The sequence below is a fragment of the Phyllostomus discolor genome, chromosome 3 (genome assembly GCF_004126475.2).
Source record: "Phyllostomus discolor isolate MPI-MPIP mPhyDis1 chromosome 3, mPhyDis1.pri.v3, whole genome shotgun sequence".
Lineage (NCBI taxonomy): Eukaryota > Metazoa > Chordata > Mammalia > Chiroptera > Phyllostomidae > Phyllostomus > Phyllostomus discolor.
In genome coordinates, this window is record NC_040905.2 from 122,932,764 (window position 1) to 122,954,257 (window position 21,494).

The window sequence follows — 21,494 nt, forward strand, 5'->3', positions numbered from 1 at the left end:
TGGGGTGGCATTAGAACGTCATAAGGCTACTGCTTCGGGGACAGCTGGAAAGGGACTTCAAATGTCACCCTGCTTGGGGGCCTTGCCTTGGCCTGGCCTAGCTCTCATAGCAACATGGATATCCTTCCACTCCAGAGATACATCAGGGAAGGGCATTGTGGCTGCCCCATCAGACGACGAACAAAGCTCTACTCGGGGTTTTCTACTTTTATTTTCTAGAATAAAACACATGTCACCTAGCAGCCCCCACCCCCTCCTGATGCTCTTCCTGCCCGGCACAGCCACTGACTTTACCAGTCCCATTCACAGAGGCCAGTCAAGGCCAGGAAGGCAAAGGCCACACAGGTCTGGGGACTGACAAGCACGGTGTGCCCGATTGTTCATCTCTGCAGGAGATGGTGACTGGCACTGAGGGAAGTGACTTGCCCCAAGGGGAGGGTGTTCTTGGATCTCGGGCCTGGCTGGGGATGTCCCAGGCTAAGGCTCAGGTTGGGTTGGGAATGGGCAGAAATCAAGTGCAGACACAATCCTCATATTTGTACCAGCACTGTGACCCTATGGAGCCCTTAGCCTGGGGCTGGCTAGGAACTGCTGGCCTCTCTGTAGAGAGACATGGCCTCTGGACTGGGACATCTGTCAGGCCAGCCCTTGGAGAGGGGTGCAATAAAGGAGGCAGTGAGCACTGGCTTCACTTCTCAGGGTCTGAGCTCTTGGGCTGCCCAGTGTAGGCAGGGACAGGGTCCTAGATGGCATCGTCCTCACTGTCTGACTCGATGATGTCCCAGTGGCTGCAGACGTAGGAGTCATAGTTGGGGGGTGGTACCCGGGATGGGCAGGGTCTGCTCACTGGGGTAGGTCCCGGGGTTGGGGCCATGGTTGACAGTGTCAGACTGGAAGGCAAAGTGGTGTGAGCCTCTACCAGCCTCAGCACGGTGGGCGGTGGGCCAGTGTAGCAAGCCTGGGCCCGCCTTTGCCTCAGGCTCTTGGAGAAGGCGACCAGCTTGATGACAGTGATCCAAACGAAGTCAATGATGATCTCCGCAAACTCGATGAGGCACAGCACTGAGCCTCCCATCCAGAAGCCAAACTGGCCGCCCAGATTTGAGAGCAGCCAGACAATCTGTGGGGAGCAGGAGACTAAGGCCCTGGCAGAGGCAGGGGTTAGGCTACAAATTGCTGCCTGACGCCCAGCCTCCTGGCTTCCCATGAGATATACTGTTGACTGGGAAAGGGAAGGGTGCCCATCTCAGCCCAGAGAAACAATTTGTGTTAGAGACCTTCCTAATTCGTCTATGGGGCTGGGGATCCTCCTGCCCCTCAGGGTGCAGGGCAGAGCTGTCAGGAGCCCCCAAACTCACATTATTAGCTGCTGACTCCTCAATGGTACGATAGTTGAATTCTTGGAAAGAAGATGTTGAGCTTCACAATTCCCTTCCTGCAGGAGGCAGCAAGGATGGTGCCCTTTCCCCAAGACAGACAGGACCACACACACACACCACACACACACACCGGCAGTCAAGGGGCTTCCCCAACCCTCCTCTGCTCGGGCTTCTCACAGGCCCACTCCCATGAGTTGGTGAGGTCCAAACAAGAGCCACCAGTGCTGCCCTTCCTGGCTGCTGTGTGCTTTGAGTCACAAAGGGCATCTCTGCCACTAGCAACCATCCTGTGGGCCCCTTTCTGAACCAGCTCCCTAAGGGATACTCTGGCCAGAGACAGCCCCTGAGAGCTCGCCTCTCTGTCAGGAAACCTGGGGCAGAGAAAAGAATGGCCAAGTGGGTGTCCCTCTTATATCTGATGGTCCTCAGAAAGGCTAAGCTCTCTCATGTCTGAGTTTCTGCCTGGACATTTTTACCTCTTCTTATTTTTTTGAACAACTCTTACTCCTTGGAGAGTTAGCTCAAATGCCACCTCCCTATACAGACCTCCCTTATGTCTTAGGCAGATAGATAGTGGCTCCTTCCTGCTATGCTTCCACAGGGAGGGTCTGCTACAGACTCTTACAACCATAAACTCGGATCGTATCTCTGTCTTCTAGACTCAGGTTTCCTGACAGTGTGGACTTTGTATCTTTGTTCATGCTCAGTGTATGTTTGTGTTGAATGAATGGAAAGATGAATGAATGGATGGAGGACGGGTGGTTGGATGGATGAGTGGAACGATGGAAGGGAGGATAATGGAGGGGTAAATGAGTGGGAGATTGGAATGACAGACGATGAATGGATGGACAGATTGGTGGATAGATAGAAGATTGGAAGGATGGATGATGGATAGATGGGTTGGTGGGTGGGTGGGTGGATACAAGACTGGAAGGATGGATGGGTGTATGTATGAACAGGTGACGGTTGGAGAACAGGCTTTCCTTTAGGGAACAGTAGACTCTGGGTCCCCTTGGCTGCTTGTCTTTCACTACCAGTGCTTCCTCTTCCAGGCTTGCTCCTGGATCTACCAGTGTAAGAAAGTGTCTGAGGAGCTGCACTATGTCCAAACTCCTCCTCTGAGGTTCTCATTCCTGCCCTTTTCTGCCTTCTCCAGCCCTATCCACACTCCAGGCTTACCTGCTTAAGGTGATATTAGTGCTTTGGTCCCGCTCCTGAGACAGGACATGGAAAATCCAGTCCTGCAAACCAAGAAGGCAGCTGAAAAAAATGGTGCCTGCTGTATTCCCTCCCAACCATGGCTCTGCTCCCTTTGGGTGACAGACTACAGGCCTGTATCTTCCTGAAGCCCCCTGGGGACCATGTGTTGGAATGGGAAGGAGAAGGAAGGTAATAGTGTACAAGTGGCTGCTCTTAGGGGGAGAAGGTACTCAGGTCTCCAGACTCTTCCCATAGGGCTCAGCCAACCTCTGCTATCTTTCCCACCTCCGGTCCTTTTGCTGCCTGGGCCCTCCTCCCCAGCCCTGCCCAGGGCTGGCTCTGCTCTATCCTCTGATGTCAGCTAAAGTGTCACAGTGTTAGGGAGTCATTCCCTCAGTTACTCTTTCATCTGGTTTACTTCCTACACAATCATTATCATACTCTGAAATTATCTTGTTTCTGTAGGCTGTCTCTCTGACTGGAATGTAAGCACTGTAAGGAAAGGACTATGTCTGTCTGGTTCACTGCTGTGTTCCCGGCACAGTGCCTAGGAGTGGAAGGAAAGGGGGAGAAAAAGGGCAGGAAGGAGCACCCTCTCCAAAGTCCCAAGCAGCCTGCAGACCAGGCCCCGGCCCAAGGGTGGGTGACCAGGAGCTTGGCCATACCACCCACCTCCACCTCAGAGGGCTCAGAAGGCCAGTCGGCCATGGAGATGGTCATCTTGTACTGGGTGTCACTGGAAGAGAGAAGGCAGCCCCTGTGGCTGTCCCGCCCCACAGTGCCCACACCGCCCTGCCCTGCGGACCCTGCCACGCCCATGCCACACTCACTTGCAGGACTCCTTGCACATCTTGATGCAGGTCTCCCTCTGGCCCAAGCTCCTGCGCAGCTCGAGTAGCATAGATGAGCAGGAGAGGGGTGGGGCAGAGGGTTGAGCCTTTGAACCTCTGGTTGCCCTCTGCCCTCCTGGCCTGGCCACCTAAGGTCTGTGACTTGGGGATGGGGAGTTTTCTCAATCTAAAGTCCCCTGTCATGGAGAACCATCCATCCGTCTGCCCCCATCTCTAGCCATTTTGGCCCAGCCTGGTCTGGGGAATCCTCTCCCCAAACATCCAGACTCAGCTCAGCAGGGTCAAGGCAGCTTCCCTCTGCTCATCATCCTCATTCCTAATGGGGACCAGGGTGACAGGGTTGTGTTGAAGGGGTGGGTGGTAGCAAGGGATACAGTTTTCTCCTCTTGTTCCCACATTTTAAGAGGCGGTGGAACTCTCTTTGCTGCCCCCAACATCCTGAGGAGTTCAGACTCTGGGCCATTAGGACTCCAGCTCAGTGTGAGCCCTGCTCACAGGAGTGGCTCTTCTCCTTCTGTGGCTTCAGGTTTCAAGACCTTGGAAGCCACCTCCCTGTCCCTTGCCCCAGCACCCCGCAGAGAGGCCAGGTGAGCCCACACAGACACAGCTCAGGCTAACACATGTGGCCTTGCATGTGCATGCACACTCACATGTACACACAGCAGTGGGTGCAAATGCAGACACTGGAAGTGCAGGCCGGTGCACAAACACCAGCTCAGACAGGCACCGCAGTCCTGAGTGCGGCTATGTATCGAGATACAAACACAAATGCCCTTTCACACGTGGGTACATGGGAAAACACAAATGTGTGCACATATGTGCTGTCACCAGAGTTGTTTTCCCAGGCCCACACAAGTGAGGGTGTTCATGTGGCACACAGGCAGAATCACTCCCACACAAGGCACAGTTCAAGTGTACAAGTCATGGAGTCGAGGTGTGGAGGGGAGCTGGGTTCTCCTGAGAAGGGTACCTGGGAGGGAGGGGCTGTGGACTGTGCATGTGGCTGAGCAAGCTTGGGTACACCCCTGGGCCCAGCTGAAGCCATGCAACCATGTCTCTCTCTGGCAGGCAGAGCCTTGATGGATAGTGGCCAGCTGGCTAGGGTGCTGATGGCTGGTCCCACTCACCCCAGTCAGGGAACTCCTGGTTGTTGCAGTATTTCTCTCCATGGGGCAGCGGGTATAGGTAGTGGCCACAGCTACAGTTACGGATCATGTGCTCTTGGAAGCATGAGCGAATACAGGCCTGGAACAGGGGGCAGGGAGACCACACACATGACCAGTGATGCCCCTCCCCAACCACAGGGCGAGGGGCCCAGAGAACTTAGTGCCTGGGCCCAGGGAGCTGGGGGAGCCAGAGGAGGTGACCCTCCAGTTGAGATGTGGTGCTGAGGTTGCTGAGCTGCGCCTCCTGTCCTTCCCTTTACCTGGCCCTTGTAGAGGGATTCAGGCCAGCTCCCCCTGTTCAGCACTGGGGCCCTGCAGATGACTTGGGAAGGGGTGACTTCTTGCAAATTCTAAAGCTAGCACTGGGATAAATCACGTGTTTCGAGCCCTTTACACAGAAAGACCCAGAAGGGCAGCTCTGAAGGAGACAGGCAGGCTGGCTCCAAGTGCCTTCTTCCTGGAGGAACCCACTCAGGGACTGCAAGGAGAGGCTGATCTCTGAGAGCCCAATGGTGACGAAAGAGGGTGAGAGCTGCAGCATGTCCTCTGTGAGGGGCGTGTGGGAGAAGAGCGGGCTCAGCCCCTTGGGGATGAAGCTGATGAATCTCTATTCATACTGAGTTTTCAGGTCATTCCAACCTGGTTTCAGTCCACTCAGAGATCTACTGTGTCCTACAGCCAGTCATTAACCTCGGGCCTCAGTTTACTCATGGGTGAACGGGGCGACAGTTGCCCTGTTGGCTGAGGTCAGGAGGGCTGGGCTTGGCCTCTGTAAGTGCTTGGTCTGGAGCAGGAAATGGGGTGCAGGCATAGGACACGCAAGCCAGGAGGGGTAGAGCTGAGGAGGAGGCATGTGGGGTGGACGAGGAGCTCAGAGTTTGGGCAAGTGTACTAGGTTCTTCCAGACCTCTTGTCTCAACTGGGAAGCAGGTATTCTCTCCAGCCCCATGACTGAGGCTGGGGTGGGCAGGGTAGGGTGGACAGAGCACTTGACTAGGGCCGGGTCTTTGCCAAGGTCTCTGGCTGGAACGCCATCTTGAGGGCTGGGGCCCAATGCCTCCGTGTCCTCCTGCTTTCTCCCTCCCCCCACACGTCCCTCTGAAGAGGTGATAAAACCATCCAGGAAGAGTATGGGGTGGATGGAGTCAGCAGGATGGGGTGGGCAGGCAGGTGAGCCCAGGGGAGGGTCAGTTTCCTGTGACTAAGGCATAAGGGAGGACCCCCCCCCCCGCCATGCTTGCAGCACTCAGACACGGAGGTGGGCACTAGGCTGCCTCTTGTTGTGTCTCAGTTTTCTATATCTGCCAAGGCAGATGGGGCTGGGAGAAGTGTCAGCAAGTGGTTACTTTTGTCACCTTTGCAAAGATTCAGTCTGTCCCCTTCACTGAGACTGGGTCTGGGGACCTGCCTCCCGGCCTGATTCTGGAGATCAAGACCAGAGAGAAGCCTGTGGCTGCAGCAAAGAGGTTTGAGGCCAGATACAAGGTGGAACTTCTCCAGTAAACTGGCTTCTCAGGTAAACAGTCTTGCCAGGACCAGCTGTCCCAGAGACTGAAGCCTCAGGCCAGTGACACAGACGGGCTAGGGGCACAAGTCCTGCACTGCCTTCCTACCTGGATGGAGTAGGTGGTGTGTGGTCCCTGTAGAGGTTGTGGACTGGGACGTCGGCGGCCGTTCGCAGTGCACTGGCTGTAGGGCTTGCCCTTCCGCTCCAGCTTGTCCTGCGTCCAGACAGCGTGCTCGTGGGACCTCTGGTTAGCCCTGGGAAGCTGCTCTGCCCTGCCTCCCACTGAGCATGTGGGTCTAGGAGCTCTGAAAGGGGGTGGGGAGCAGTAGGCCCTAGCAGGAGCTGGGGTGCTTGTCTTCCCCCACAGTGTGGCTGCCCTGGTGGGGGTCCATCAGGAGGGTCGGGCAGGAGTGGGCCATGAGGGTAGGCCAGGGTGTAAAGAGGCCTGATCCCCTCCTCTCAGGCCAGGGGAAGGTAGCACTAGATAAGTCGGCTTCCACCCTCCCCATCGGACTTCCCTGGGGCTGTAACCATACCACCAGCACCCCGATGGATGTCTCTGTCCCCGACATGGCATAGATGCCCTCATCTTTGACGAAGGGGTACGACCTCTGCTCATGAAGTAGCAGCCGGGCCCCGGCCGTGGACGTGAGGAAGGGCACATAGTCTTCCTGGCCTATGTCCAGGATCAGCTTCAGGCCTGTGGGAAAGGGGGACCGAGGGCTCCCTGAACTCTCTCCCCAAAGCTGAAGGGAGACCCACCACCCACTTGTCCACACCCCCTCCATCCAAGGGGACCTCTAGGGCCTGCCCAGGCAGCTGGCTCCACTTTGTGAAAATTGGACTCCTGTCTTCTCTAAGGCCCCATCCTAGTCCAAGCCACCATCACCTCTGCCCTGGGCTCCTCTTGCTTCCCCAGCCCACACAGCAGGTAGATCGAGAGGCATACACCATGTGGCCCTGCCTCTCCTCGCATGGGTCCTCATTCTCTCCATTCAATCCCCCTTAACTCCTGGCGCCTTCCTGATGCTTGCTTTTAGGAATGCACTTCCCACCTCACCTTTCACCTAGAAAATCCTGCTCTTCCCGTGGATCTCCGCCCAGTGTTACTTCCTCCAGAAGCCTTCCCTGACTACCTAAGTTAGGTCTCAGGATCTTTGTTATATCCTCTCCCAGCTCTGGAACTTTCCTTCCTAGAACCTGCCTCACTCTTGCGATTCTTCCTTTCTTGTCTCTCTTTCTTCCCCACTCGACTGTTCCGTTCTTGAGGGCAGAGGCCAGAGCTAATATTCTGTACAACACAGGACTAGGTTAGGTGCTTAGGACAATAAGGCTGGTGTTTGTTGAGCATTTGCTACATGCTGAGTGCTGGACTAAGTGATTTTTTTATACGCAATCTCACTGGTGCTCAGAAGGTGCATTTGAGGTAGGTACTGTTATCATCCTCATTTTACAGATGAGGAAACCAAGGCACAGAGAGGTGAAGGGACTTGTCTGAGGTCATCCAGGGAGAAACTGGGGTTGCTGATGTCCTAATACAGCTCCTTGATTCTAATCTGCTCCCCCTGAAAGGGCATTGATCCTCTCCTCTCTGATACACAGTGTGTTTGGAGGCACAGGACTGGGGGAAGGGTGGTCAGCCCACTCTGCCCCCTTGACCAGCAGCCCTGATGGATACTGAATGACAACTCACCTCTTGGTGGCTGGCTGGGGAGGTCAGAACCTGAGAGGGGAGGAAGGCTTTGCTCCCACCTGTGCTCATAGCCTGAAAGGCACAGTCATCCTGAGTCTACCAGCTTGTCCCTGGGACAGGCCAACACAGCAGCCTCTGTCACTGACCACCTTCCACCTCCTCATGCCCACCTGCTCCTTTGTTCTTTTTCAGTCTGTGTGATATGCTCTAAGAACTGCATAGGGACGACGAGGCTGAGTCCGGCTGCCATGTGGTAGCTGAGTGGTCTTAGGCAAGTTACTAAAATTCCTAAGGATCTGGCACATACTGAGCATTACTGCTTGCAGGGCACTGTGGAAGCAGTTCACTTGCCTTATGTCTTAGTGACTCAGTGAGGCATACACTGTATGCTATGCTACTGTAGACCACCTTCAAGTGGGGAAACCAAGGCTCTGAGAAGTTAGGTCTTGAACACAGGATCACTCAACGAGAGAATGAATGGTGCAGCTGGGATTTCATCAGACATAGGAGCTTGAACCCCAACCACTATGCTCTACTGCTCTGAATCCTCATTGTACTCATTAGCAAAATGGAAACATGGTCGGTGCCCCAGGGATTTACAGGCATGGGATAAGAAAATGGCTGAGAAGACCCCTGGGCCAGCCTCCCTGCACACAGGACAGGCTTCCTATGTCCACTCTTCCTTATGCTGGGTCTATCTAGCCCAGATCCTGCCCTTTCACGCTTGATGGTAATTTAGTCTTTTTGCCCCACATGGTGGGGTGGTTAAAGCCTCAAGGTTCTGGCCCCAGGAGGAACCAAGACTTACCAAACTCAACTCCAGGGTTGGCAGAAGGGAGTGCTCTCTCTGTCATGCCCCAGTTGAAGATGTAACAGTTGCCATAATCAGGATGGAAGAGGGAGGTGAAGTTTCTGAAAGAAATGCCAGCAGCTGGAGGGCAGGGCCCAACCCGGCCAGTGCCCCATCGCCGACTGGGTGCTGTCCAGGGCTCATGGGGAGGACAGCTGGCAGCTGCTCCTTGCCCTTCGCTGACTGCTCAGAGGGGCCCAGAAAGGGACAGGTGAGCAACAGGTCATCTGTCCAACCCCCTGTACCTGAGCACAAGCCAGAGATTCCCAGACTTCTTTGGGAAGGAGGGGAGAAGGGAGTCTTTCTGGGGTTGGGCTCTGGCTTTCCTACTTAGCCAGGAATTATGAAAAGTTTCTTTCATGCTTTTGAGGCAGCTTAGTAAGAAGCTAGGGAAATTCCTTGACAAGTGGAATAAGGGAAACTGAGATAAAATAATTAAACAAGGCCAAACCATTTGAGCAATTTACAGCCAGCTAGTGAATCACAAGGCTTTATCTTCCCTAAGCAAGAATGCTTGGGAACAAATGATTTACATATTCCAGACATCAGGGGCAGACTGGCCTCAGTGCCTCTTTGATGATGTTCTTTGAAAATGAAACTAACCAGAGAATAACCCTGACCCCTGTCTACGCACATTTTGGTGAATCGACATGTTGAAGGACACACCTGGAAAGCTAATGAATATTCTGTTAAGACCCTTCCCTGAGGCCTCCCCTAGGATTCCTGCCAGCCAAAGAAAGAAAAGATAAAAAGATTCAAGACAAAAAACTCCCGGTGCTCTGGTTAGGGTACGCCCATGCCTTGTATATCTGCTCTCTTTCTCCAGAACTCTAAGGGTCCCTGGGAGACTTGCGACCAGGGGATTGGTGGGCAGTGGCAGCTCGTTCCAAGTTAACCCCTGATTGTCTTCAAGGACCCCACCACCCCCACTTTAAAAAAAAAAGATTTTATTTATTTATTTTTAGACAGGGGAAAGGAAGGAGAAAGAGAAGGAGAGAAACATCAATGAGTGGTTGCCTCTCACACACCCCCTACTTGGGACCTGGACCAAAACCCAGGCATGTGCCCTGACTGGGAATAAACAGGTAACACTTTGGTTTGCAGTCTGGTGCTCAATCCACAGCAGCCAGGGAGGCCTGCTTTTTCCCCTGACTTCCCAGTGAGCTGACAGCAGACCTGCCTTGGCTCGGGTCTTTTCTCTACATTTCTAAACAGTCAAAGCAGCCCCACCTTGGCTCTTCCCTGTTTCTTCTTCTACCCTAAGCCCTTCCTTTGTTTCACTGTCCCTGGTTTAATAAACATATTCTAAAATCACCTGGACTCATAAAATCTTTCCTGCATGAAGTCAAGAAACCACATACTACTGACCAGCTGGAGACAGACCCTCTCCAGGCTAGGTCCCCATCTGGTGATATTTTCATCTGTCTCATCTACAGTGTCTGGTAAGCCATTTAGTAGGTTAAACTGTGGCCCGCAAAAGATATGTCCACATCCTAAAGCCAGGGACCAGTGAATGTGAACTTATTTAGAAAAGGAGTCTTCGCAGATGTAATTAAGAATCTTGAGATGAGATCAGCCTGGAGCACCCTGGTGGCCCCCAAATCCAGTCACAACTGTCCTTACAAGAGACAGGTGAGAAGATACTGATGCAGAGAAAGCCACGTGAAGACAAAGCAGAGGTTGGAGTGATGCAGCCGCAGCCCAGGAAGGACTCCTGGCCTCCTCTGTGAAGAAACACGTTTCTGTTGTTTTAATCCACTCTCTCCGACAGAATCCAGAGAGGTGGACTGGATGACCTTGGAAAGCCAGATAAAGAGGGCAGTGGACTGGGTGGAGGGCCAGAGGGGGCTGTATGTCAGGAGAGCGTCTCAGCAGAGGCTGAGGGAAGAGAACAGTGAAACGAAGCATGAAAACGACCTTCTGTGGGGTCCTGTCTCATCTCATGGGAATGTTTCCTAAGGAAATAATTCAACAATAAGAAATGTTTCCATAAAGGTGCTCACAGAATAGAGACAGTGTAATGTAGTTCCTAAGAGTTTTGTTAGAAAACATTTTTTTGATATGGAGCATTTCAAACATGTAAAAGTGCAGAGACAAAGCCCACCACGAGCTTCAACAGTTGCCACCCCGGCCAGCAACGTACCATCTCTACTTGCCCTCCACTTTCCTTTTCATATTATTTTGAAGCAAATCTCAGACATCTTAATTTGAAATACTTCATATAGATTTCTAAAAGAAAGAACTAAAATATAATGCTACTACTAGGTTAAAAATAACTAACAAAAATCCCTTCATATAAAATATTTAGTTCAAAGTTTCAGTTGTCTCGTAAATGTCAGTTTTGTTTTTCATGGTTTATTTGTTTAAATTGGGATCCAAATAATGTTAACATGTGATTAGCTGATATGCCTTTTAAGTCTCTTTAATCTATGCTACGTGCTCTCCACGTGACACTTTGTTTTTTTGTTTCTTGCACTTTGCTGTAAAAAAAAAAAAAAAAGCTCTGGTTTGATCCCACTGATAATTGAAGAGGGAGTGATATAGCCAGGAGACCAGCATTTTGCATGCTGATGAATGACTGGCTTTGGCAGCTGCACTGGGATGACCTCTACTGTATGTCTCTGGCCAGCAGCACAGGCTGATGAATAAGCGGCTTTACCAAAACATCAGCACCAAACGGCCCTGAGTATCTATCTGTCTCTGAGTACCACTTGCAACAAATACTAGCAACAGAGGAACATGTTCAAAGACACCACAGAGAGTCAATCTGCGAAATCCAGACCATGGGGAACTCAACAAGATAAATAATGTAGTATCTTCAACAAACAAACTGTGAGACAAGGAAAGGGAGGCAATCTGTAGATGAACAGAAATGTGAAAGACTTGGGTTACAATCGCAATGTGTGGACTATAACTGGATCCTGATTCAAACAAGCAAACAAACAAAAACATGACATTTATGAGAGTGAACACAACTAAACTGTTGATGATACTGAGGAATTATTGCTAATTTTTTTCAGGTGGGATAATGGTATTGTGGTTCTGTTAAAACAACACAACTCTTTCTCTCTCACAGGTGCACTCTGAACTTCGGCAGACGGAGGAACGGGGCTGCCTCGGGAGGGCGCGAGTCCTGCTTGCTGGGTTGGGCAGCAGGTCCCCGTGAGATCACCATGCTCTGCACGTCTGTGTCTGTTCTCCAGTTTCCAGAGAGTATAGAAATGGCTTTAAAGTGTCTTTGGATGCTTTTATATTGCTTTTCTTATTTTATTGTAACAGGAAGGAATGGAGCTCAGTGCATTCAATGTACAGACACATTGAGAGAAGCACAGAATTGTCCTCTAAGTCTTATGTTCTCTAAGCAGACATTTCTACTGCTTTTAAAAAAAACCCAAAACCTCTATTTTTTAAATGTAAATGGGCTTTTTGAGGGAATTTTAAAGTACACTAAATTCTTTTTAAAAAGAATTTATTAACTTAGAGAGAGAGGACATTGATTGGTTGTTCCACTTATTTCTGTGCTCATTGGTGGCTTCCTGTTTATGCCCCGACCTGGGATCTAACCACCTTTGGCATATCGAGATGATGCTCCTACCAACTGAGCTCCCCAGCCAGGACTCCACTGCTTACTTTTGATAGCATGCACCAAAATCTGAAACTGTCTTCTATTATTCACTTGCTTGCTTAAAGCTGCCTCCTGCTTTAGAATGTAAGCCCAGTGAGGGCAGCTGTCGTGTCTGTCTTGAGGGAGAAAGAACTGCAAGGCTGAAAGCCCAGGCCCAGGAGCCAGCCTACCTAAATTCAAATTCTGGCTCTGCCACTGACTAGCTGGTGAGCCTGGAGAAATTACTTCACCACTCTTAGCCTCACATGCCTCACCTGTAACACAGGTAATAACAACAGCACCCACCCAGAGGATTGAGGTGAGATTTGGAGGTCGAGCATATTGAGGTACTCCCCAGATGTTGGCTGCCAGTGCTCAGTGCTCTCTCCTCAGAGCCCGACACACAGAAGACAGACAGTAAATATTTGTTAATATTAAATTATATGTGATAGGGCATCTGCAGAGATAAGCATGAGGATCGACACCTGATTCCGCTGGGGATGGGGTAGGGTGTGGAGCAGGTTAGGGAAAGGTTCTTGGTGGGGTGAGGGCTGAGATGAGACTTTTGGGAAGAGTGAGAGGTGGCTGAGCCTGGGGAGTGGAAAGGAGGAAGGGCACACCAGGCAGGGAGCATGGCATGGGCAAAGGCCTGGAGGGAAGAAATAGCTTTGGGCAGACACTGTGGAGTCTGCATCCTGTGTGGGTTCAGGGCTGTGGCCACAGGAAAGGAACAGAGCGGTGTGAACCAGCTAAAGCCGGGTGCTGCTCTGGAGGGCCAGACCCCGCCCCAGGTGGGGACACAGTGTTCCCAACAGGCTGTCTCAGACAGCTAGCACAGGAGCAGGAGGCTGATCAGGGTGTGGCCAGATCCCCTCCTGCCCAGAATTACACTTCTGGTCTCCCCATACCTGCTTGCCAACTATTTGCTTGCTGATAATGTTCTTTACCCAGAGAGGCTGTTCCCAGTACTAACCATCTCTAGCTCCAGAAACAGGTGTTTCCCTCCCAAACCTTTCCTGGGATAGGGGCCAGGTGTGCAGACAGAGACCAGCAGCCTCCAGAGGAGGAAACCAGGAAATAGAGAATCCTAGCAGGAAGTAGCATAACAATGGCGGTGCTATGTGGCAGGGGTCAGGGCAGGCTTCCCAGGGAAGAAACTAACTAGCCAGTCTCTGATGTAGCAGCAGTAGTAATAATAATAATAGTGATACTGATTATCTATGCCTGGGTCCTGGTTTCTGAATGCCATTCTCTAATGAAAGGAACCAGGGGTCCTCAGAGCAGCAGCCAGTTCTGGGCCCAGGGCACGTCACAGTGCCAGAAAGTAAGGGGTACTCAAAAATAAGTAAATAAATGGATGGGGACATGCTAAAGGGACTGGAAAAGTTTCTGTGGACAAAAAAGGGCGTCTATAATAAAACTGGTAATTCCACTGATGGAAAGTCACCTCCCAGGATGATCTGATCATAAATTCCTGGCTGAGCAGGTCATGGTGGGTAGTCACTCCCCAGGCCTATTAACTTCTTCAGTGAAAGGTTTATTTTTGCCTTAAGCAAGCCCTGTCCATTGTTCTTGTGCACCAGGGGCACCTGTGAAAGGCCAGAGTCATCCTCCTTTTCAGACCCCTCAGAGGCTAACCCCCCTCAAGGGAGCAAGCATGTAACCATGTTAGCTGTCCTGTACCTTACTTTCTCCCACCTTCGTGGGTCGTCCTCACTGTTCCCTCCTTAATTTCAAATGTGTAAAAGAAACTGCAAATTGTCACTCTGTGGAGCATTTAAGATCTGCTTCCTGGCATTGTGGTCAGTTTGGCTAAATAAACTCATAAAATTCTCTTCAGGTTTGGACACTCCCAGCAGCCAAAGCTGGATGGATCAGAGCAGAGAATAAATAATGTGCTATTGGATTACAACCCAAATATACACCAGCCCACACTGGTAGAAATAAATGACTCAGGAGATGCACAAACGGGCCCAGACAAACCCACCTGACAGAAGGGTTCCAAACCATGCATGTCCCCGCTCCCTGTGTCCTCACCCTAGAGTGTGGGCAGACCGGGACTTGGTCACGATACAGACCATGGGAGGGGATGTGGACTTCGCGGAGAAACCCAGAATGCAGCATGCACCTCCACCAGGTGAAGGACGGCAGCACCAAGGCAGGGCACGTGGCCGCCCTGTGTGATGCAATGAGGAGGGCACCTCACTTCTGTGCTCTGCCTTCCCAAACCGTCTCACCTGTGTGCACCTGCATGGAGCGCTTTCTGTGAAATGCCTGACCAGTGCTGTGAAACTGTCGCAGTCCTCCAACACGAAGTCTGAGACACGTCACAGCCTGGAGGAGACTAGGGAGAGATGGTAACTAAACACAGAGTGGTCTCCTGAATGGAATTGGGAACAGAAAAAGGTCACCAGGAAAGAAACTAATGAAATATGAATAAAGTGTTAATAGTAACGTGCCAATGTTGGTTTCTTAGTTGTGACAAATGACCATGATGATGCAAGATGGTAACAACAGAGGAAACTGGGTCGGGAGGATAAGGGAACTAATTCTGTATACTATCTTTTTGCAACTTTTTTGTAAGTCTAAAGTGATTCTACAATAAAAAGTTGATTTTTAAATGCCCATATAATTCTTACCAGGTACCTCCAGGAAGCATGATCTAAGACACCGAGGCACAGAAAATTGTGGTGCAGACAGCTGAGAAGTTCCCAGTCCAGGACATTTGCTGGAGGCCCACGGCACCTCTCACCTGTAGCTGCAGGGCTCAGCCCCAAACAGGCAGGCCAGGATCAGCTGCTCGCCCGGGTAGCCCATCTTCACCAGCTCCTGGGCTGGTACCTGTGAGAAGATGTTGGTGGCCTGCAGGGTGTACCACTCCGTCACGGCCTGGGTGGCACTGGTGAAGTTTCGGAAGGTGCACATGGTTCCGTTGAGGGAGCACTGTGGAGACCAAGAAGGGTTCTTGTGGGTGTGGGGCTGCTGGCAGGGCCCCCCAGTCACTGCCGCAAGGGCAAGGGCTGAGCGTGCAAGGCCAGCTGCCCTTCCCCTGGCTGCACCCTGAGGCTGGGCAGTGGGGACCCGTGTTTACATTCATGCTCACACGCACTCAGGGGCTGCCCCTCATACACAGCTGCACAGTCACAAGGACTCATACACACAGTGCCACTCCAACCCCCCAGTGTAGCCTTAAGCATGAGTGAATACATGCACACATATATACCCTTATATGCACACATGTTTGCACACACATATACAGAGAAAGACATCCACTTTCTGATATCCCCAGTCACACAACATCATGGTCACAACTATGCACACACATATCCTTACTTGCCCATAAGCCCATATACCTAGATTCCTAGCCCATATACACATGATCCCACACTCATGCTCACTTGAGCACACATGCGTACAGACATACTCTGACCCTCCGATTCCCTGACTCCTTTACAGCCCCCCTCCCAAGACTTCCAGGGGCAGCTGCCTCAAGGCCATGTGAACCACAAAGGACTCCAGACTCTGCCTCCCCCTCTGCTGGGGAAGGATCTGGGCCTCGTCGGTCTGAGCCCACTGAAGGGCGCAGGGCCCTCCACCTTGCTGCAGCTGGCCCACCACGAAGTCATCACACAGACAGAACAGGCTTGGCTCTGGGACTCTGGTCTTGGCCTCTCTGCCTCTATTCATCCTCATCTCATAGTGGGCCTTCTTTCTGAATCCCAGAGGCCAGAAGAAGCTTCTCCTTCCCAGGGCTGGCCTGAGGCACTGTCCTCAGGTCCGTTGCTGGAGGCCTCCTTGTCTCCCCTTAGGGAGATGATAATAACACTTAACACTCACTCTGGCCCAGGCTCTGTTCTCAAGGCTTTAATTTATGATCCCATTCAATTTTCACAGCAACCCTATCTCACCAGCATGAAGAAACCGAGGCCCAGAGAGGCTAGTAAGGTGTGACAACAGCAGACTCTCACTCCCACTACACGTGGGCACACGTACAACATACAAACACATGTGTGCACATTCGATAAGGGCTTGCCGACTGGTGTCCTATAGCTAACAAGAGGACAGCCCATTCAGGGGACTAGGCCTGCTTTACAAACGGCAGCTAGTTACCAATGAGGACTTTCTGCGGCCATAGAAAGTAGTAGGGCACTGGGTTCGAGTTGGCAGCAGGACTCTGCAAGCCTGGTGCTGTGTGCAGGTTCGTGTGGAGATGAAAGCAAGTCCTGACCACATGGTGGCAAGGGAGGCAGTGGCTTCTCTCTGGGGGTATGTGGCCCCAGACTGGGCCCCCAGCAAGGGCAGATTATCAGAATCACCAGAGAGCTTGTTAACAGTACAGATTCCTGGGCTCTGGCCCAGAGCTGCCCATTCAGATTCTAAAGAAGCGAGGCCCAGAGATCTGCAGTTAGTGCTACCCAGGGCATCTCCAAGCACGACAGTGCTGCATAGCTGTGGTTTTTCACCTGCCTGATGTTCATGCCCCTGTCTTTTGAGAATAGGACTTAATTCACCCTTAAGGGAACCACCTCTTCTCCCTGCTCAATCCCTGTGGTCTGACAGAGGCTGAATCGCCCTCAGCTCCAGAGCACACCTGACCCCAGGACTGGCCAACCATGACAGCCTGTCCTTCAGCCCACAGCGACTGGTTGAGTGTGTGAGCATGTGACCTGATGATCAGGCCCAGGACTTCTGATGTGGTCCCTGGAAAAGAGGAGCTTTCTGGGAGAGTGCTAGCTGGTGGGGATGTGGTCTGGATTGTCAAGGCCCTTCACTCCAGAGAGTGAAGTCTACTGAGAGAAAAGTACAGATAATGCATTACAGAATTGTGCACTTGAAATCTGAGTAACTTTATTAACCAATGTCATCCCAATGAATCCAGTTAAAAAGCTGAGCCAAGATGGAGAGCAATAGAGTCCTGATGACAGCATCTGAACACCTGGGTTCAATTACACCTGAACCCAATGTACTCATGGACTTCTTAGTGTGTGAGCCACTGAATTCCCGATTTTGCTTAAGCTAGTTTGAGCTGAGTCACTTGCATCCAAAAAATGTCTTGACTGATATACAGCTATTTCTATTTTTAAAATGGCTTGGCAAACATACAAAATAGGCACTGGCTTCCAGCCTGCCTTTCCCCCAGTGAGACCCAGATTATCAAAGGAAAGAACTCCCGTCAGCCTCACTGGATAGGGCCTATTGATGGACATATGCCTGTGGCCCACTTACCAGTCTCATGGCTACTTTGCAGTCCTGGGCATTGCAGGTCCTTCCTGATGCGGGGCTGCTGCTTGCTGAATCATTCTGATTGTCCGCAAAGAGCTCGAGGACCACTGGGTGGTGGGGGTTCCGCTCATCGATAAGGACCAGGGGGTGTATGGTTCCAGATGGTGAGGTTCAAGGTCTTGGTGGCATTGTCATGGGTTGGCCCAGAAGCCACGATCCTCTCTAGAACTGCTTCCATCAGTTGATCCAGGTCCCTCAGCAAATGCCTGACTTTAGAATACCTGGGCAGAGGAAAGTCTCTGTAAGGGGGGCAAGCACAGCTGGGAAACAGCTGCAGCCTGGGATCCCCTCCAACTCCAGCACAGCTGCCAGCATGTTTGAGAAGAACACCCTGCCCAAGTGCCCACCTCCCTATCCACTACCCATGTGTCCATGCATTGACCCATCCACCCACCCACTCACTCTCATTCGTTGTGTATTGAATAAGCACCATGATGTGCCAGGCACTGTGAAGGTACAGAGGAGAAATTCACATTCTAGTGAGGAGGGCGGTTATTGACAGTTTACCATGTGTCAAGTGCTAGGTGCTTCCTATGTCTTATTTAATTTAATCTCTTCCACAGTTCTCTGATCATCTCCCCATCAGAGATGAGGAACTGAGGCTGAGGGAGTTGCTGTGATGTCCTGAGCTCACAGAGCTGAGCCTGGAACCTGGAAGTGGTGGGCTTCAATGGGCATGCTGTTTGTACACAGGGCGGAGTGGAGGGGGCTCTGCCACCTTCCTTCCAAGGGGGCACAGGAACTGTAGGGAAGAGGGGAAGATCTGTGACCCTGGGGCCCTTATTTTCCAGCAGTGATTTTGGGAACAAGAACCAGTTTCAGGAGGAAGGAAGAAGGTGGATGGGGACTGTGGGGCTGAACTCCAGTATCGGCTCTGAGACCCTGGAGGCTCCCATATTGGAACTGGTGACTAGTTAGTCTGGCAGAAATGTGTCCATACCAGAGACTGTCCTGTGTGGGGGCCCTGGGCTCGTACCCCAGTCCATATCCAGTTGATTCAAGATCTTACCCTAGAGTTGTGGTCACCAGTGTGTGTCAGCTCTGGCTAGAGGACTTCCTGCAGGGAGGAGAGCATTCAACCCTGGGCACAGGCCCAAGTTCTGGTATACAAGGTGTACAGTAGCCTCAGACAGTGGCACTGCCTGTCCTCTGCCATTAAGCTAGCCACCTGAGTGCACATGGGAAGAGGAGAGTTGGGAAGGTGGTAGGCTGCGGGTAGTGAGGGCTGCTGTTACAGCCTGCATGTCCACAGCTGCTGCCGAGCTTGGTGGCTTACTGCATGGGCTCTGGACTCAAATTCTGACATTCCACTTAATATCTGTGCAGCCTTGGAAAGTAAACTCCTCTGAGGCTTGTTCTTCATCTACAAAATCGGGATAAAATATTTACCATAGAGGGCTATTGGGAGGATTCAATGAGGTGAGGCTTATAAAGCACTTGGAACAGTGTTGTTTTAACATGATTGCTAAGGGTTTCTATTGAGTAGCTGCAAGGACTGCAAAAACAGGCAAGAAACCTATTGCTGGAAAGAGGGGATTTTCTGATAACCGAAAATGTAATCGGAAATATGAATTCCCTTCTAGGACCTTCTTGTGAACAAGAATGCTCTCCATGACTCAGCCACACTGGTCCTTCTTCAATTGTTTAAAAAAGTTTTGTAATTGATTAGAGAGAGAGAGAGAGAGGAGGAGGAGAGAGAGAGAGAGAGAGAGATTGAGAGAGAGAGAGAGAGAGAGAGAGAGGAGAGAGAGAGAGAGAGAGAGAGAGGAGAGAGGAGAGGAGAGGAGAGAGGAGAGGGAGAGAGAGAGAGGGAGGGAGAGAGAGAGAGAGGAGAGGGGAGAGAGGGAGGGAGAGAGAGAGAGAGAAAGAGGAGAGAGAGAGAGAGGGGAGAGAGAGGGAGAGAGAGAGAGAGAGACATTGATTTATCGTTCCACTCACCCAGGCACTCATTCATTGTTTTTTTCTTGTAAGTGCCCTGAAGAGGGATCAGGTGCAACCTTGGGTTGTAGCAGGCTGGTGCTCTAACCAACTGAGCTATCCAGCCAGGATGGCCCTTCTGTCACTTCTTTGAATGCACTGAGGTCTGTCCAGAACCTCTGCATATGCTGTGCCCTCCACTTGGAATACACTCTTCATCTGTGACTAGTTTGGCTAACTTGTAATCATTCTTCGAGGCATTTTTCTCTGATTGACCCCTTGCCTCTCCTCAACCTGACTAGGTTGGGTCTACTTGTGTGTCCCCTTCATAGGCTTTGCCATCAGGTGGTTAAACAGTGGCAGCTCTGGACTCAGATCAGGCCTGAGTTCAAATGCCACCATGGCCCACTGCGTGTCTCTGGGCAAGTTCCCTGACCTCTCTGAATCTTCATTTCTTGACTTGTAAATTGAGGTTACTACAGGAGTGCCCATCTCTAAGGTAACTGTATGGATTAGAATTACATTAATCACCCAAGAACACTTAACTCACTGCCTGGGACTTCATAAGCACTTGATGTATGTATGTTGTATATATTTTTATCATCACTTTGTAGTGATTGGACTGTTATAATTAATTTCACATTTAAGAAAACAGGTTAATATCTGTTTTCTTTGGTAGGCTGTGAACAGGGCAGGGACTTTTCCTCACTGATGTATTCCCAAGTGCCCATACACTGCCTGGCACATAGTATGTGCTCAAAAGACACGTGCTGAATTGATAACTAGGCACTGGTATGTCTAAAGGCAGGCACTACTAGATATTCCTGAGGCTCTCTTTAAGCCTAGGATGTTTATGAATTTTGAATCTTGCTTGCTGCAAAGAGGTGAAAACAAAGAGGCAGTTGTTTGAAAACATTGAGAAAGACGGGAACAAAAGAAAAGGAATGGAGAGAAAGGAGGAAAAGAGCGGGTAAGCAAAAGAGAGAGAAAGGGAAAGAAAAAGGTAGGGAAAAACAGAAAGGTGGAAGGAAGTGGGGCAAGGGAATAAAGAAAAAGAAAAGGCACCGTGAAGCCAGCCTTCCACTCCAGGGACCACCTACTGGAAGGGGCTGGCATTGCAGATGGTGACCGCAGGGAAGTCCATGGTCTTGAAGCCGACAGAGAGGGAGACGCTGACCTCCCAGCTCAGGTAGGTCCTGATGAAGACGCCCCACTGCCAGAAGACGATGGAGGCAAAGAGCAATGTGATCAGGAACCACATGGCCTTCTTCTTGGGCCCCTCGCAGATGATGCGCTTGGGGCCATGGGTGTTGGTGTTGTCACAGTACCACACCAGCAGCTCCTTGTACGTGTAGCCGGGGCCCTTCTGCAGCCTGTGCAGGCACTTCAGCAGATACTTCTTCACCTGCATCGTGGCACCTGCAGAGAGACATGGGAATACCATGTCAGATACGACACCAGCCTAGCATCCAAGGACGTCCCGGTTGTGGCCAGAGCATCCGAATGAGGCAGGCAAACAAGGCTGCATGAGACAGTTGTCCCTCCCTCCCTGCCCCCCTTCCTCCCTCCCTTTTTCCTTCCTTTTTTGCCATCTATCATCCATCCACCCATCCATCTAACCAAAAAGTATTTATTGACTCCTGTGTAAGCCAGGCACTGAATTAGTCCCTCTGGACTCAATAATGAGCAAAATGAACATGGTTTCTGCGCCCTGGGAATTTTCAGCCTAGTGGGCAAATTACTTAAACTCTCCACTCCTCAGGCTCTCTATCTGCAAAGTGTGGATAATGGTACCTAATTTACAGGACTGCTGGGAGGGTGAAATTAGGTAATGCATAATAAGTGCTCAGTACAGTGCCTAGTATAAACTGAGTGCTCGATATGTTAGCTACCATCATTATAAGCTATTAGCGAGTGGAGGATATTAAGCAAATAATCCATCAAAAAATGGGTCATCATGAAATGTGATCAGGATGGGGACCCTGTGCTGTAAGCTCCCAGAGGCAGTGCCGATGGCAGTTAAGAATGAGGACTCTGGAGCTAA

General features: G+C 51.1%; 1 protein-coding gene across 1 annotated transcript in view; it reads right to left on the reverse strand.

Moving 5' to 3' along the window:
* Positions 1-230: 230 nt before the first annotated feature.
* Positions 231-21,494, reverse strand: part of SCNN1B (sodium channel epithelial 1 subunit beta) — a 61,526-nt gene continuing 40,262 nt past the window's right edge. Inside the window, 16 exon segments of the mRNA XM_036021387.1 lie at positions 231-821; positions 823-904; positions 907-1,120; positions 1,359-1,406; positions 1,408-1,435; positions 2,559-2,620; positions 3,258-3,315; positions 3,410-3,494; positions 4,558-4,675; positions 6,210-6,317; positions 6,640-6,803; positions 8,605-8,708; positions 15,003-15,193; positions 17,477-17,620; positions 17,622-17,754; positions 20,551-20,869. Of these exon segments, the coding sequence (XP_035877280.1) occupies positions 743-821; positions 823-904; positions 907-1,120; positions 1,359-1,406; positions 1,408-1,435; positions 2,559-2,620; positions 3,258-3,315; positions 3,410-3,494; positions 4,558-4,675; positions 6,210-6,317; positions 6,640-6,803; positions 8,605-8,708; positions 15,003-15,193; positions 17,477-17,620; positions 17,622-17,754; positions 20,551-20,861 (1,929 nt within the window). The 5' untranslated portion in view covers positions 20,862-20,869 and the 3' untranslated portion in view covers positions 231-742.